We start from the raw sequence: 17,395 nt of genomic DNA, 5'->3' as shown, positions 1-17,395 counted from the left end.
TGTGAATGCCATGTATCATCTTTCCCCCACCATGACTTGACATTATAATTTATAAGTAATGATATGTCAAGTCTATAAAACCTCTTGTTCAAAATATTAATAGCTTACTACTCTGTACTATTTATTATTGTGGTTATTCGATCTCTCTAGTAATAATTACCTTATAGAAAGTACTAATATTTTGTGGTTTTAAATTTTTTTTTTTATAATTATTTTCCGTTATATGTAATACTCGATATTTTTCTATGGTAACCATATACGAAATTTTTCTTTGAACCTTGATTTATGTGATTGCTTGAATTTGCTGTTATAATATAAAACTACTATATTTCCAATTCAATTAATATTGTAACAGCTAGAAACATCATTCAAGCCAAAAGCCATTTATAGATTAAAGCAAGACCCCCAAAGGACAAGACACCACTATAAGTCGTAAAAAAAATGATCGGCATTTCAACAATATTCACACTTCCCAGACGATCTAAAATATTATTAAAACTCAAAAGTATAGCATCTTTAGCATGTTAATGCCTCATAACATCCTTGCTCCATCACGACTTGACGTTATATAAGTAATGACATGACAAGTCCATACAACCTCTTATTCAAAACATTAACGTCTTATTACTTATTAATTATTATTTAGCAATAATTACTTTATACTACAAGTAATATTTTGCCATTATTTTCCCTTACGTCTACTACATGTGTTTTTCTATAATAACCATATACTTCCTCCGTTCTTTATTATTTGACCCGCTTTGACTTTTACATTATTCACCACACCTCCTTTGACCGTCTTTGGTGAATAATATGTAAGGAAAAATATATTCATGTATGATTTTTTTGGATTCATCTCAATAAATACTATCATAATATATAACTTTTATAATTTTTACTTATGGAGAATTTTAGTAATTGATCGTTAAAGTTTTACATTAACAAATGTGATAAAAGAAACAAGTCAAGTAAAAAAGAACAGAGGAAGTATGAAATATCTTTTTTAACCTTTCTAACAAAAAAAGTGATATTATTATGTGAAACTACTATATTTCCAACTCAATTAACATTGTAACAACTAACAAGAGACATCGTCCGGGCCAAAAGCCAGTTGTAGATTAAAACCAATACCCCAAAGGACAAGACACCACTATAAGTCATCAACCATATGATTCATAAATCAAAAATTAAAAAATCAATATTAATTTCCATAAATATATGAATTTCTTTAGTGAGAAGGTTTGTTGATTTGATGAACCAAGTCAGACCACAATCTCTCTAATTGCCAGGCTTTGCTTAACCCAGATTGAGAGGAAGACAGAAGAACAGGAGGAGAGAGATTTTTCCCAATTCAATTACCCAATCATCTGTTTCTTCTTCTTCTTCTTCTCAATTTTATCATCATCATCATATTCAATAATTCATCAAAAATGAACGAGAAAGCCCACGTCACCAAGGAGCTCAACGCCAGACATCGCAAGGTCCCTTTCCCTCTCTCCTCTCGATTTGTTTGCTTTTTTTTCATTTTAAATTCGATCCCTAAGTTTGATTTCTTGATTACCCATGTTTTATTTTGATTTGGGTTTTTTGGTTTGATCTTGATTTTGTACAAATGGGAATTTGGGGAAATGGTTGAAAAGTTTTAATTATGATTATTAGATGATTTTGGTTGGAATTTGTTGGGTTTTATGGGGAATTTTCTGATATTTGGGTTTGTGGGATCCTGTATTCTGTTATTTATTTGGTTGGTAAATTATGGGATGATTCCTGCATAATTTCCTGGTCCCCATTTTGATGATTTGGATAATTGGATCTAGGTTTATGCAATTTAACCAAACTTTTCGGAAATATCACGAATTGAATTGATATGATCATTGAGCTTGTAAAGTTTGCATCTTGAGTGGATTGGTGTTGTTTAAGCATTTAGTTGTGTTCCATTCTGCCTTTTGAGTGTGGGTAGCTGTTTATTAGGGCTAGTCATGGAAGGCACGACTTACGTTCATTGTTTCGGTGTGGAAATAAGTGACGAGTTAATAAACCGTTGAACTTCCATGGTCTGTCTATGTAATTCTTGTCTGACAAGGTAGCAATTCTTTTACTATCTACCTAAAACTGCTTGCAAGGGTACATCTTATGGTGAGGTTGGGGGTGGTATATGTATGTAGGTGTAGGTTTGTAATACCGCGATCAAGGATTTATCGTGTTATTTTATGTAATTATATTACAGAAGGGTATTATATAGTTGATTGAAAGAGCAAAAACTAGGTTCCTACTTTGCAACAAAGTAGGTGAAAATGATCATTATGTATTGTGTTTTATTTAGTTACCATATTCTAGGTGACTCTTAAAGTTATATAGCAGAAAATTTAGTCAGTGTATTCCAGAAGAAAATTTAGTCACTGTTCACTACACGTCAACTGACTCCTTAGGGTCAGTTTATGCTATGTAGATGAAGATGGACACACCTTTTTAATTCAAACTTGTCTCCCTCTTTACTTACAAATTTAGATAAGATAAAATGCTCTCCAATTCTGTAACTCTATCGTTGGGGATGTTTACATTCATGGATCCAATTCATCATCTGTGTTTAGTGCTTTAATACAGAGTGATCTAATTTTAAAGTGTAATAATCAGCTCAGCGTCTTAGGTTATGCACATATTGCAGTGGAAGAATACCAGTTAAGTTGTATATTGACCTTTGGTAACTTCATAGGGTACCATACTTTTTAACATATTGGAGTCTAAGCTTTTACATAGTGATGTATGGTGTTTCTTTGTTTTTATGATAAGAGTTTAGGCTTTGTTTTCTTCACCTTATTCTTGTTGACCATATCATACGGTCATACCAGACAAGAAAATTTCATTTTCAGACAAGAAAACAAATTCAAACCAGTCCAGAAAAAATCAGATCAAACCGAGACTAAATCTTATGAGACAAATGCCATAACACCTTAAATAAGGTGAAGAGAACATAGCCTTAGTAGTGAGCGAAATTGATACTAAAATTTCTTGTTATTTGCCATTTTAGGCTTAGAATTGTACATATTACAAATCATACTTGAAACCTATGTTTATAATACTTTTGAAATTGTAATCTTTGGGGTTAGTAGCTCACACTATGCTAGCTAGCTGGCCACTAATTATGATACAGGTTTTTTTCTCTACGCAATGTGACTTTGATAGTATTATTCTAGTTGCATCCAAAATATTGATTTTGTTTTGACCCAGTGGCTCCAGGATTCATCCTATCCCAAAGGATATCATCATAATCCAAAAGCATCATTTTACTATACTTTACCAATTTTTTATTCCCATCCATGCCCTTTACTGTTAAGGTTCCATTTTGTAACAACAATTGTTGCCACATTCTGGCTATTCCTTCTTAAAGATGTATTCCTTCTGTCTATATTTGAGGATTGTGACATGATATCTTGGTTTGACATGACATGGCTTAGAGGCCTGAGGCCTGGTATAGTGGTACCTCACATCTGGATTGTAATGGAATTTCATAGATTTGGCAGACCCATGCATGTGTTGAGGGAAAGGTGACTAGAGCTGAGTTACTGACTTTCAAATGATGGTGTTGTTGTTGGATTTGGTGGTCTGCAGGGTAGGTGGTTCTAATGTTGGCCTTCCAACTGTAATGGTATGCAATTGATTGGGGTGATGGTGAAGGCTGTTCATCAGTCCAGGTATTCCCTGTTTGTGTTAGTGCTCTTCTACTTACCTTCCATTGGGAGAAATTCACAAGCAAAGTGACTTTGGTTAAGGGCCTTCACGTGAGAAGTTGCACTTGCAGATGCATAATTCCCATGTCCTTAGATCCTAGAGAAATAGTTATATAACCATTTCCGAGCTAGATTAAGCTCTACAGGTTTTTGTAGAAGATAGCTAATCCCTCCTTCTGTTGATACTAGTGTCCTTGGTAAAATGATAAGCTGGATAAAAAAGGCATCTTGGAGTTTTACAGTCAAAGGCTTCTTCAGTATCCAAACGAGGATGTTGAAATTGGAAATTGGGCCTTAGATTGATCTTTGCATTAGGTCCAACTTTCCATACTTATGATGACAGACTTCTTAGTAAAGTAGGCCTATTCTCTGGTGCTTGAATCAGAATGCTTTAGTTATTTAGTAATTTAATGTGTAATTATTGAATAATTTTTTTTTAATTAAGTATCTTTTGATAATTGAATTTACTTTCTCACTAGACACTAGCCTTTATCAAATTTTTATTTTTTCATATGCACAGGTTTTGGAAGGGCTTCTTAAGTTGCCTGACAATAGGGAATGTGCTGACTGCAAAACGAAGTAGGTCCCTGGAAACATAAGGCGTAAATGTGTAAATTGTTTAGTTTATTTTGGTGGATGGCATTTCTGTTTATCTGTATCACTAAATATATTATTGCCAACACACAGAGGTCCAAGATGGGCAAGTGTAAATTTGGGCATCTTCATATGCATGCAGTGTTCTGGAATCCACAGAAGTCTGGGGGTGCATATTTCGAAGGTATGTCCTAGTATTCATTGTCAGTTGGCTCTGTTACACGTGGTTTTGTATGTTAATTCCAAAGCTGTTGCTTTCTATATTTGTTTCCAATCAAATACTACTACATATTATGTGTAATCTTGTATTGCTTTATGTTTATGATTCCCCAGCCATCAAATGTCTTAATTCACAAAAGTAATTTAAGACATTAAGACATTTGTTTATGATTTGTTTCCTCCAGAAGTAGAATTATTTCCCCAGACATTTGTATATGATTTGTTATCAAATGTCTTAATTCACAAAAGTACTTCATATAACTAACTTTAAAGTATAAGAAAGATCTAGACTAAAGTACTTATATTTGTACCGACATGCTAGAATGTTCAAGATAGTGGGCATTATTTGATTTTTAGTTGTAGGGATTCACTGCCTAGATATGTGTCCGAAGAAAAGTCAGCACACAAAAGAAAGCAGCTAGAATAATTTTTAGTGCACAAGAAAACTGTGAGTTTAGTTCTGCCATTACTGGAATCATGTAGCATATTAGCTGATGTGAATTTTGCATAGATGCTACATAGTGTGAGCTATTTGTGGAGTGGTATATTGAGCTGGGTACACATAAATTAGAGTAGATGAGTGAATGTGTGGCAAAGTGTAAGTGAGAGTTGGAGCTAGGTACACAGCTGACTGGTGAAAGCTCAACAAAAATAAAGAGTGTGTCTACAATCTTCATGTATTAAAAGGTATCCTAAATTGTTGAGTGTGTGTCCTTTAATGTAAATTTTGTTCACCTTGCAATTTTCAAACGAGTGTATGATGATTGTTTTGTCTTTATTATTAAACTAGGTTAAATCTCGTGCCATGCACGGTCATAATTAAACTTTACAACAAAATTTATAAAGAATGGTGTTAATTCAACAAATTTATACAAAAAAAAAAAAAAAAAAAAAAAAAAAAACTGTAACAAAATAATAGTCTCTAATTAAAGATATTGATGGTCAAAGTTGTGTCTCAACAAATGTGCAAATCCAACCATAACTTATAAAAAAACGGAGGAGTATAATATAATAAAATGATTTTGTTAAGTTGTTCTTATAAACGTTATGTATATTTGTAAGATTTATACAAATTATCCTACCAAAATTATTATTCCTATTTTAATTGAAATAAATTTTAAGTCGGAGGAAAAAAATATTATAATAATATTATGATAATCTTGGATGATGATATATGTCAATACTTTAATTTTAAACTATGTTAGTATTTGTAACCGAAAGATTTATAGTATATAAAATATATGTTGAAAAAAAAAAAAAAATTAATTGAGTATGATTGGATTAAATGTGTTGTCAAAATGGAAATAAGTATTATGGTAGGTTATAAAATGGAAGTTATTAAAATTTGGCAAAAAAAAAAAAAAGGAAAGAAGAAAAGGCGGGAAAACTTTTTATAACATCGTGACAAGTGTCACTTTAGGTTCGCTTTTAGTATAGGTTAATTGATTTGTTCTACTTATATCAACAACCCTTTGTCTTGTGGAGATTGAAGATTATAGAAGCTTCAAAGCCTTGAGCTGGATGTGGTGACAACGTTATTCCCAAGTGTCACTTATTTGCTGAAAATTTAGTATTCCATAAATTAGGCTCTTTAAAATTCTCATGTGAAGGTCCTTTCTTTCTTCTTTTGCTATGGTTGTACAATGAACTGAATGAAGTGCTTTCAATTTTCCCACAATCTTTTATGCCTCGTTGTGAGTTGTGACCTGTCCTTAGCTTTTGATCTATCGCATGATAGATATATCCTCTGAAAATGACATTGTTAATTTGCGAACATGCTGCAGGTGAGATCAGCAACACTTGACACATGGCTTCCGGAACAGATTGCATTCATTCAGTGTTAGTGTCCATTGTACTTTGAAAGTTATACTCTTTCTTGTGGGCTTTTGCTTCACCTGAATTACTCACCTCTCTCCTTGTGTACACAGCCATGGGAAATGAAAGAGCAAATAGTTATTGGGAAGCTGAATTGCCTCCCAATTATGATCGAGTTGGAATTGAGAACTTCATCCGTGCAAAGTATGTATTTTGAGTTACCAGAAACCATTTTGCTTAATATTCTTGATTTGGATTTTCTTTAATCGACAGTTTTCCTTTAAATCTTCACATTAAGTCATTGGCTATGGCAATATACAGGTATGAAGAAAAGAGGTGGGTCCCAAGAGATGCTAGTCATGGATCACCATATAGTGGAGGGGAAAAATACATGCCTTCACATCAGTCAAGAGTGGAGGAAAGGAATGGGCATGTAAATGCTAATAAACCTGTTAATGTGACCGAGGAGAGGAAAAACACTGTTCTGCCTAGCACTAGGGAGACCAGAGTAGCGGGGAGAATAAGTATCCCATCCCCTCCAAAAGGAGTTGAGCATGTAAGTTTGTTCCTGCTGATTGAACATCAGATTATGATGCACTGGTTCAATTTTGATTTGGGTATTGTGCCTTTTGTACAATTTTAATTTGGGTGTTTTGCCTTTTGCCTTTTCCAAATCTTGATATATATGATGACTGGATGGAAGTTGTTGATTAAATAATTCTTAGAAATCATTTCCTCTATACTCTTCTTATTTGGCATACTTTCTTGAACCTTTTTTAATTCCCAGATTTCATATGATTTTGCTTCTTGCTGTAGTTTTTCTAGGAAATGCTTATGTCTAAGTCTTCATTAATTATAGTTAGGCTAGGAAATGCTAATGTTTAATCTTCATAAAATACGAGTTTCTCTTGAGAGACTTGCTTTGTATAGTCAGGCTTGAAGAAGCAACGTTATTTCTAAGCACACAAATACTTCCTGCCACCAAAAAAAAAAGAAAGAAGATATCGTGGCTTAAGTGTTAGATAGTGAATCTCTTAGGTTTCAAAGAAAAAACAGGAAAGATATTGAATCTCTTATGAAATGTTTGTTGACACTCTGATCTTCCAATGGGAAGAATAGATATTAAGATGAATTTCTTTTTTTGTTGGCTAACTTTTTCTTTAGAATTACTACCCTATATATCACTTGTTTTGTCAGGTATTTTGCTTTTGGCACTTGTTTCAAGTTGTTGTCGACACAGTATGTTGTTTCTGATCAATTGCAAGTAATTGTGTGCTTAAGAAGAAAGCTAACCTTAACTGGTGGAAAAAGTTTATTGAACCAGCCGTAGGGAGGGGTATGACTATAAACTGCTCAACAAATCAGTTAGAAAGCTTGAGCAAAATGCAGAAATAAGTTGAGGGAAAGAGGAATCAGGAAGTCTATAAATAGAGGAGGCTAGGAAGTTGATGGATCATGAGAAGTGCTGAGAACTTTATTTTAATTAGCATAATTGGAGCAAAAATTTAAGAATGATGCTATAATTGATAAAATTTAAATTAAAGTAAATTGAAGATAAATGTCAAGTATTCGAGAGACTTGACGCCTCCCAAAGCTATGTAAAGCTCAAAATAAACTTCTTAATTCTTCTCATAGTACATTCTCTTCCTATTGTCCTCTATTTTAGTCGTGATTCCTTTCCCTCTTAAAATTGTTCTTTCTTTTAAGATTCCTAATTGATTAATTGTGCAATTGTAATTATACCCTTCCCTATGGCTGCTTACTTACAAAAAGTCATTTTATAAATAATCATTGTTTAGCATCTGTAATGATCATCCAATATGGACCAAAGAGTTGTTTCTTCTGGGAACAGTGTGCAAATATATAGCTTTTTTTTCTCATACGTGAGGACATTATAGCTTTATCTGATCATTCTTCTTAAAAAAATTTAGACCAACTCTTTAGGGGCTTTATAAGTTGGATTTTGTGACCATTTTGGCAGTGTATGAGATTTAATTCTGGGATTGGGTATTCAAGATGTTACATTGCTATAGTTAGATATGACTGTTGAGATCATTATAAGGATAGAATTAAATACAAATACAATTTTATAATGCTGGAGGCATGATCAGCATGTGAAGAACCTGCTGCTAGGCTATTAAGTGTAAAACATTTCCTTGTACTGATGTTCTTATGTCATATTCACTGCATAAAGCTGAAAATATTACATTTGTGTTTGTAATATTCTATTTTTCAGTTATTAGTTGTTCTACTTATTATTGGGTATCATGGTCTTTATATAAATCATTGGATGGATTGTTCTGCATCTGACAGTAGGTTCTAGTTTGATATCCTGCATAATTTTATCCTCTGGTTCTCTGGCTTCTGTTCTTTTCCTTAATCTTGTTTTGTTTTCTAACAGTCTGCTCCAGTTCATCAGCCTCAACATGAGATACAGAAACCTGAAGCAACTGTTCAAGAACCAGAAGTAATTGAGCAGGCAGCTAACACAGCTTCAGCCCCCCCTCCTAAAGTTGATTTTGCTACTGATCTTTTCAACATGCTTTCTATGGATGATCCCAGTGAAAGTCCTCCTGAAAGTGCCAATAATGATGATAATGGCTGGGCAGGATTCCAATGTATGTACACAGTTTGTCTTGTCTAATATGCGTGTTAAGTTCAATGATTTTGTTGTTGGATTTGTAAAATGTACTCAAATTTTAATGTCTGCAGCTGCTGGGCAAACGTCAACTTCTGAGAAAGCTGAAGTGAAGAAGGATGTTGACAGTGGCAAGAAATCTTCTTCTGAATTTGAAGATTTATTTGGTGATTCTTCAGCATCCACTACTCCAGTTATGCAGCAACCTCAAAAAGATGCAAAATCAGATATTATGAGCCTTTTTGAGAAGGTTTGCACCTTATCATTAACATCTTTTCACTTGCCATTGATAAATATGTATTTATTTCGTCTTGCATAACAGTATATACAATAATCCAAACTTCGGAGTACTTTTTTTTTTAAAATGTCTATGTAGAATTATGTATTACATATGTTTATTCAGGAATTCTCTGAAAGTGCAGTAGATTTAGTGTTTTTATAGGAATTAGAGAGTGTCGCCCATATTCAAAACTAGGGCAATGCAAACTCTAGACCTTTAGCTTTCAAGAAATAATTTATTTACAAAATCTTAGAAATGCAAATTGCACGGAAGCTAAAGTTTTCCTTCATCTATTCTGATGAGGATAAGCTATACCCATACAAATCTAGTGATTTCTTTCTTTCCAAGTGTACCACCCAATTGCCAGTTGACCATCCTCCACACATTGGCAAGCTAATCTTTATTCATCCTTCTTTTGCAATTGCAAGAACATCTTCCTCACAGGCTGGGCTGAGTTCAACCTAAATAAGACTAAAGCTAAGTGCTAAAGAGAAAGAATGCAAGGGCAGAAGAGCACATATGATTACATGTGGGGAACATAAGTAGCCTCACCTAAACTAGGTTGCTGTTCTTTTTCTGATAGCCAATAAGATATTTCTCTCCAAAGTGATATTCACATTGATTCCCTTGCTTCATATTTTCATTTTTCTTGGAGTGGTGTGGTAGTCTTGTTTTCCCTTTTAGTTCTCTGTTTTGTTGGAAAAGATTTTGTGGGAAGGTTTTTTTTTTTTCAGCTGTGTAATTTTATGAACTTTGTGTAATCTTGGGCCTCTCGGCTGAGCTCTATTTTTAGCAGTTAGCCAGTGACTCATTGTAGCCACTCAAAATGTCTCTGATGCTCCACTATATATATTTATTTTCCATGTTGATGCATGATGCTTCAATCTAAATTCTGTAATAATGTTTCATATGGTTGACATGCAGTCAAACATGGTATCACCATTTGCTCTTCATCAACAGCAAATAGCAATGCTGGCACAGCAACAGAGTCTTCTTATGGCTGCAGCTGCTCAAGCAGCTAATGGGGCTTCAAAATCAAACGTCAATATGCATCAACCTGGATTAAATGGCACCAATATGCCGACTCAAAACTGGCCAGGTCTTGGGTATCAAATTCCTGGGTTAACTATGCCATCAGCTGGTCAGAATGAACTGCCAAAATCAGTTCAGGTTAAAATTCCTAGTAATACCTGGATTTTTTTTTTTTTGGTTTCATTTTTTGATTTGGTATAGAGGACTTAATAACGAATTTTATTTTTTGTTAAGCAGGTTGGGAACCCTCCATCAATGCACCCGACAGGAAATCCTTCTTTCCCAGCAATGGGGTAAGTATAAGAAGCTTATTAGCTTGTCCATACAGAGAAGTCCAACCTTAAAATTTAATCTTTAATGATGGCTTTTATTATCTTTGTTTTTACATTCTGCTGCTTTTTCTTGCTTGCAGTTTCTATTCTATGGGTCAAGCTATGCCTGTCAATGGTGCTGCTGCAGTTGAAACGAGTAAAAGTTCTGCAGCATCTGCAGTTTCAACAGGGACTTCAACGCAAAAGACAAATGATTATGACTTTTCGTCACTAACCCAAGGGTTGTTTTCAAAGCGATGAGTTACCCTTGGAAGAGTTTTCTGTTCAAGTCGTCCTAATTAGGACCAGAAAAAGTCGAAGGGAGATGCAAGTTCGAGAGCAATATCCTCCATTGGTTTCTGTAAAAACTACACGTAGGGCATTTTTAAACTGTTTGGTATGGCTCTTTTGTATGATTTGTGCTTGAAATGTAATTTTTTTTGGTGGGTAAAATAAGGATGAGTTTTGACAGACCAAACCATTTGTACCTTGTGATTTAGCTTCTCTGGAATCCTTCTATACAATCCATGATTCTGAATTTCTTATGATTCATTTTTATTATCTGTAGATTTCACCGTTACTGTCCATTTTCGTCTTGGATTTTATACTGAATGTGTCATCTCATATTCTCATCATCTCTATATACCGAGTACCTTTTTTTTTTTTTTTTTTTTTTTTTTTTTAACTTGTTCCATCAATCTTCAGAGGGTTATGTAGTACTCCATATTTTTTTTTTCATGCTAAAGACGCGTAGAAAAACCTAATAATATCTGATAAGTGATGAGCGACTAAAGCGATGTCCAATTACGAGAAGATAACTTCTCCAATTACACCATAGCAATCATAGAATAGCTACCGTCCACCAATTTGAAGTCTTTGGTAGATACACAAGTCTTGACAACATCATTTTATATCTTTATATTTTGTGTCATAAAATTTGTATAATTCAAAAGTTAGTTAAAAACCAGTACAAATTCACTGTTAGGCAGTAGACTAGTAGTAAGGACTCAATTGAAATATATACGTAATTCAGTTAATCTTGCACTAAAAAGTTTGACATAATAATGTAGAATAAATCAATAATATAATGATGATATAAGACTTACTAGTATATGTCAAAAAAGGTTGAAGTGAGTAGCATTTTAGCTATGCAAGGTATCTCTATTAGCCATATATAAATCTATTCCACTATATTTTTCTTATGGTTTGCATCACAATGTTTGGACCAAACTTTTCTTATGGTATATGAAACAGTTGGAACTTGAATGTTACATCAAAATGTTTGGACTATGCTTGTTAATGTTTGCTCTAAATTTAGATAATTTTAGATCCTTCAAGTGTCATGTTATCCCTCCTTCATTGGTAAACTAGATTTAGAATTTTAGATACATGTAATTCGTGTTTCAAATTTCAAAAAAACATGTATAATAACTATTTTAAAAGTGTACATACAAAAGTAAGGTTTATTTTAGTTGCATTGTTTATCAAACTTCTCAAGAGTTGACTTATATAATAGAAGCGGAAGTAATTTTCCATTAATTGTGGATAGCTATTAATTTTAGAAGTAACATTTGGACCCACACCAGAATGTTAGAGCATTAATAAAATTACTCACTCACATGGCACGTGAGACCTAGTGAGCAGGGTACAAGTTCAACGGTCGACTATATACATATATATGTAGCCGTTCCAAAGTTCGTCAGTATAAAATTTCAGGTAAAATAAGCACTTTAAATTGTTAATACAAAAATCATAGATGAGAAATTATTAATCATAATAAATCCAAACTAATGAAGACAATAAATAGAATTATCAAATGCTAAATGACAGCCAGCTGACTAAATTCATAGTAATCGCGCAACTCAAGCAAAATGGAAGACCTTAGTCAAAGAGATGTACTGTACACAAATTCGTACAGATTTTATTTGACAATATATTAAACATCTAGGTCATTCTAAGAGCTAATATTGGATAAGGATCAATTAATCAAATCAAACCATATCAAGAATAGCATGGAAAGATGACAAGAAGAAAAGTAGAAAAAGAAAAAAATTGTGCTAATGAAATTTTATCCCAACCAACATCTTTCACAGGTTTTAACTTTTTTAAGGGTAAGATTTATGTATGATATATACTTCACAAATTTTTACATGCAATCTATTGTTCCGTGTGGCGGGGGTTACTTGACTTTCTCGGTCATGGGTTACTTGAGTTTTTGGGATTACTTGAGTTTCTCAGTCAAGGATCACTTGAATTTTCCGGGGTTACTTGAGTTTCTCGGTCATGGGTTACTCAAGCTTCCGGGGCTACTTGAGTTTCTCGGTCAGGAGTACTCAAGTTTCTGGGTTACTTGAGTTTCTCGGTCAGGGGTTACTCGTGTCCCCAATTTGTTGTATGCGGCGTGTTCGAGAAGTTCGAGTAACGCCTAACTTAAGAAACTTGAGTAACCCCTGATTGAGTAACCCTTAACCGATCGAGTGAACCCTTCGAGCTGAGTAATTCCTGTCCGAACCCCTCAAGTAACCCCTGACTGAAAAACTTAAGTAACCCTTGACTGAAAATGTAACACCCCTGATTCACTATTAACAATAAACAATAAATAAAAGAAAAATAAACAACCTTTAAATAAAATAGCGGAAGCATACACCTAAATCGGAGATATTACCGCCACACTCGACAACCTGTCAAGTGTTAAGGCTTACAAAATCTCAATTATTACAACCCAATAAACTAGGTGAGCTATTTATACAACTTTACAAACTTGTTATAAACAAACTAATCGATCTCTTGAGCTCCTTTAGCTACGATCACTTGATCAACCTGTTTAAACAATCTTGACTGCTCACCATTAAGGACAAATTCCAAATTAGATCGTCGCAGGGCCACCATAGGAAAAAGACATGGCCGCAAACACAAGTAACAGAACAAAATAACACACACACGTCAGCAAAAAGCTAAGTAATCACCACATATCAGAATACAGAGTATAATAGGATAATCAACATTACTAGCTCAATTAAATAATGTAGTTCAAAACTACATAACACATTGTACTCTGAAAATAAACTTTATCAACTCAACCTCGAATAATAATACAATCCTTCACTCAATTAACTCATAACCAATAAATGTGTCATGCTCTTTGTTTTATACCTAGCCTTGGACATGGGTAATTCGAATAAAATCAACAAGTATAAAAACTTGAATACTCCCAATAATTAGAAAACACCTTGAACCAGACCACATACGGGTCAATTCCCACTGTAGGGGACCATAGAAAAATAAAATAATAAAGATTGTACCTCATTCTTAACTCATGATTACCATCTCCTTACCAACATGCCAAGGACTAAGGTCTATAACGCCGAGTCTCAACCAAGAATAAAATAATAATTATCAACCTTTTGATCTCATACTTGATCAAATAATCATAAACTTGATAATAAATAGTATCTCAATAATGGCACGAATTTCCAAATAACATGACAATTTGATCACAATATCTCAACTCCTAAAAAAAATACTAATAACCCAAATATAATCAAATCTCAACCCAAAAACAATACTCTGTATTAACAACCCTAAAACCTTGATAAAACAATACTCCCTATAACAATAACATTAAAACCCTAGCAATAATTGTACAATCAATATATACAACAAAAATAAATAATACGATACTCAAATCTAATCAAATCATATAATACCATAATAATTAATCATATATACAAAGAGTACAAATAATAAATCATATCACACATAACAATACAAAAATACAAACATCTCAAAAATATAGTGTGAGATCAATATAAACAAATTAATCAAACAATTCCAAGATAATAAATCGTGTGATTACCTTGCCAAAACATATCCAATAACAATTATAGAAGACCACGCATGACGGCATAATTGCTATATCTTCCATAAGACTGATTGTTAGTGCTCTTTGATATAAAAGGTTTTTATAAAGATTAATCAAAAGCACTTAATATGATAATGCCAATGACTGATGACGGCGAAGCGCAAAAGCAATTCTACTAGAGTTAAATTGTAGAGATCAAATAATAATAATATAGGGTGAAGCCATGAAAGGTATTTATAGTTTCTTGTAGATGAATATTATTATTATAATAAGGTTTCAAAACTTTCCAAACTCTAAAATAAAAGTATGAGATTAGGAAAGTTATTTAATAGATAAAAATAACTATTTTTTTTTAGAACATATTATATAAACTGATAAAATATTCGGGTATGTAAATTTTTTATTAAGTTTAATACATATGTGACATCGATCACTTGATTGGTAAAAAAATAAGTTTTAATTTTAATTTTGTTTTGAAAATTGATTATTACTAATTAACTTTAATTAACTAAAAACAAAAAAATTAACACCTTATTCAGCCCCAGCGCAACCCCATCAACCTCCCGATCGCCCCTATCATCAGCCTAGACCGGGTCTAGAGCCGTCAATCCTATCTCCAACAAACAGTTACTCCGCGTCGTTCGCCGACCATTCCGTACCCTATTTCGTCGCAACTAAGGCCATGTTCAGATTGGCTGAACTGAACTTATTGGATCTGAAATGAACGAAACTGAACTGAATATTTTATGAGAGAAGGAAATTAAGAACTGAACTGAACTTATTGGAACTGAACTGAAAATAAGCTAAAGAGAACAGGCCCTAAACCATTATAAAATTCAAGGCATGGGAAGAGGAGGGGGACAAAATCGGCGAGTTGTGGGAAAGGATTGGGGCCAAAATCATGGTGTGGGGAAGGTGAGGGGACCGGAAAAGGTACAGGGGAAGGGGAGAGGGGTAGAAAAGGTACATGGGTGGTGGAGGGAGGTCGAGATCGGGACGAGGAAGTGTTTTTCAAGATGGTTTGTGGTTTAGGGGGAGGGGGAGAATGATCGATGCGGCGCTCTGGTGTTGGTTGGCAGGCAGGCGGTCCGGCTAGTAGGTGGTGGCGCTAGTGGGCGCCCGTGGAGGGTGGTTGGGCCAGTGGGGGTGGCTTTTTAATGTTTTTTTTTTCTTTAAAAATAATTTTATTTTTAATTTTTTGACCAATCAGATGTCGACATGTGTTATGTAATTTGCTATAGTTTAAATGATCGGTTGGGATCATTTATAGCAGATTGACATTAAAAGTTGGATTAATTTAAAATAATCAAAAGTTGCTATTATTTTATACGGATGAGCCAAAGGTCAGATTATTCCAAACAATTTTTGTATAAAAATATTATCACAAAAACACTTATGACAGTTATGAGTGAGAGGAGATAGAAAGTGGGCAGGGAAAACGAGGAAAACAGTGTTTGCTCAGTGTTGATAGTGCCATGAGCCCATGAGAGAGTTCAACGATTATTTTATGAAAGTACTCCCTCTGTCCCCTTATGAATTTATGATAGTCACTTTTGGTAGAAAATCACGGGAATTAATAAATATAAATAAGAAATAACAAAAATACATTGAAAAAATAAATTTACATTGGGTATGCAAAAAAGTAGAGAGAGAAAGTAATTAAAGTACATGGGAAAATAAAATTTACATGAAAAAAATTAAATTTGTACAAATATTTTTGCAAATGGGAGAGAATTTTGGTAAAAAATACTCAATTTTAATGGTACTTAAAAAATGTAAATATGACTAACATTTTGGGTCACCAAATATGACATAAGTGACTATCAAAAGAGAACGGATAGAGTATTTTATTTTATTTTTAGTTTTTAGAAGTAGTAAAAGTAAGTGTAAACATGGGCAATGTGCCGTGCCGTGCCGCGATGGGGGTCGTGCCGTGCCTGAAATTGGCACACCCCAGCCCACGGCACGGCACGGCCCACGTGCCTTGCGGGCCGTGCCGTGCCGGTCCGCGGGCCAAACCGTGCCACCCTTTTTAATATATATATATATATATATATATATATTTTAATAAATTAAAAAAAACGAATTAAACGATATATATATTTTTTAGTACAACTTAATATATGTGATTAATTTATGTTTATGCTAATGTTAATATATTTTGTTTTCATTTTTTGAACAACTTTATTTTAATTTAGGTTATATAAATAATTTATCTAATTAATAATTATGTTTAAGTTTATATAAACAAATAAAAACAATTTTATTAATTTAGCAAAAAACAACAATGCATATAATTAAAAAAAAAATACGAGTGCGATAATCCGAAAACACAAAAAATTGAAGAATAACTTATTTTATTATATGACGGTAGCCGGTACGAATGTACGATAATTCAATAATACAAAATAAGTAATGATAATTAAAAATCGTACAATAGTGTATGAATATTGAATAACTTCATTTATTATACGGAATACGAAGTTCGATAATACAAAAAGTATACAATAGTGCCGTGCCGGGCCGTGCCTGGCGGGCTCGTGCCGTGTCGTGCCTGCCCGACCATGTCGGCGGGTCGTGCCAACGTGCCGGCCACCGTGCCGCCCGCCGTGCCACGTGCCTTGCCCGTGGCAAATTCCAGAAAATTGTTCACGGCACGGCCCACGACCCACAGTTAGGCCGCCGTGCCGTGCCGGAGTCGTGCCGGGCCCGTGCCGCCCGCGTGCCGGCACGGCCGTGCCCATGTTTTTAAGTAACATACTCGTACAGTAAAAGTAGATACTCTACCCACATGGCACGTGTCACGTCTACCTTACATAACCGGTGAACCGGTAAGATTCCACTCACACCAAATCAACGCTCTCACAATCCAACGGTTCACATTCAATCACTCTCCCCCAACAAATCCCTAACCCT

General features: G+C 34.1%; 1 protein-coding gene across 1 annotated transcript; it reads left to right on the top strand.

Moving 5' to 3' along the window:
- Window positions 1–1,194: 1,194 nt before the first annotated feature.
- Window positions 1,195–11,204, top strand: LOC110723692 (probable ADP-ribosylation factor GTPase-activating protein AGD5). Its single transcript, XM_021903041.1, has 11 exons — window positions 1,195–1,481; window positions 4,249–4,307; window positions 4,416–4,506; window positions 6,326–6,380; window positions 6,470–6,560; window positions 6,678–6,912; window positions 8,758–8,974; window positions 9,069–9,244; window positions 10,199–10,444; window positions 10,544–10,599; window positions 10,719–11,204. The coding sequence occupies exons 1-11, from the start codon at window positions 1,431–1,433 to the stop codon at window positions 10,876–10,878; spliced, it is 1,437 nt and encodes a 478-aa protein (XP_021758733.1). The 5' UTR covers window positions 1,195–1,430; the 3' UTR covers window positions 10,879–11,204.
- Window positions 11,205–17,395: the final 6,191 nt, after the last annotated feature.

This window comes from Chenopodium quinoa, unplaced genomic scaffold (genome assembly GCF_001683475.1).
Source record: "Chenopodium quinoa cultivar QQ74 unplaced genomic scaffold, ASM168347v1, whole genome shotgun sequence".
In the NCBI taxonomy this organism is placed as follows: Eukaryota; Viridiplantae; Streptophyta; class Magnoliopsida; order Caryophyllales; family Amaranthaceae; genus Chenopodium; species Chenopodium quinoa.
Note: the sequence above shows the minus strand (reverse complement) of the source record. Positions and strands in the feature narration are given on the sequence as shown.

What these genes read in the sequence shown, in the direction of transcription:
- LOC110723692 (XM_021903041.1), top strand. Translation starts at nt 1,431, where the DNA reads ATGAACGAGAAAGCCCACGTCACCAAGGAGCTCAACGCCAGACATCGC. An exon ending in ACAGATTGCATTCATTCAGT is followed by an intron (nt 6,381 to 6,469) that starts GTTAGTGTCCAT and finishes TTGTGTACACAG; the next exon opens with CCATGGGAAATGAAAGAGCA. An exon ending in GAGAACTTCATCCGTGCAAA is followed by an intron (nt 6,561 to 6,677) that starts GTATGTATTTTG and finishes GGCAATATACAG; the next exon opens with GTATGAAGAAAAGAGGTGGG.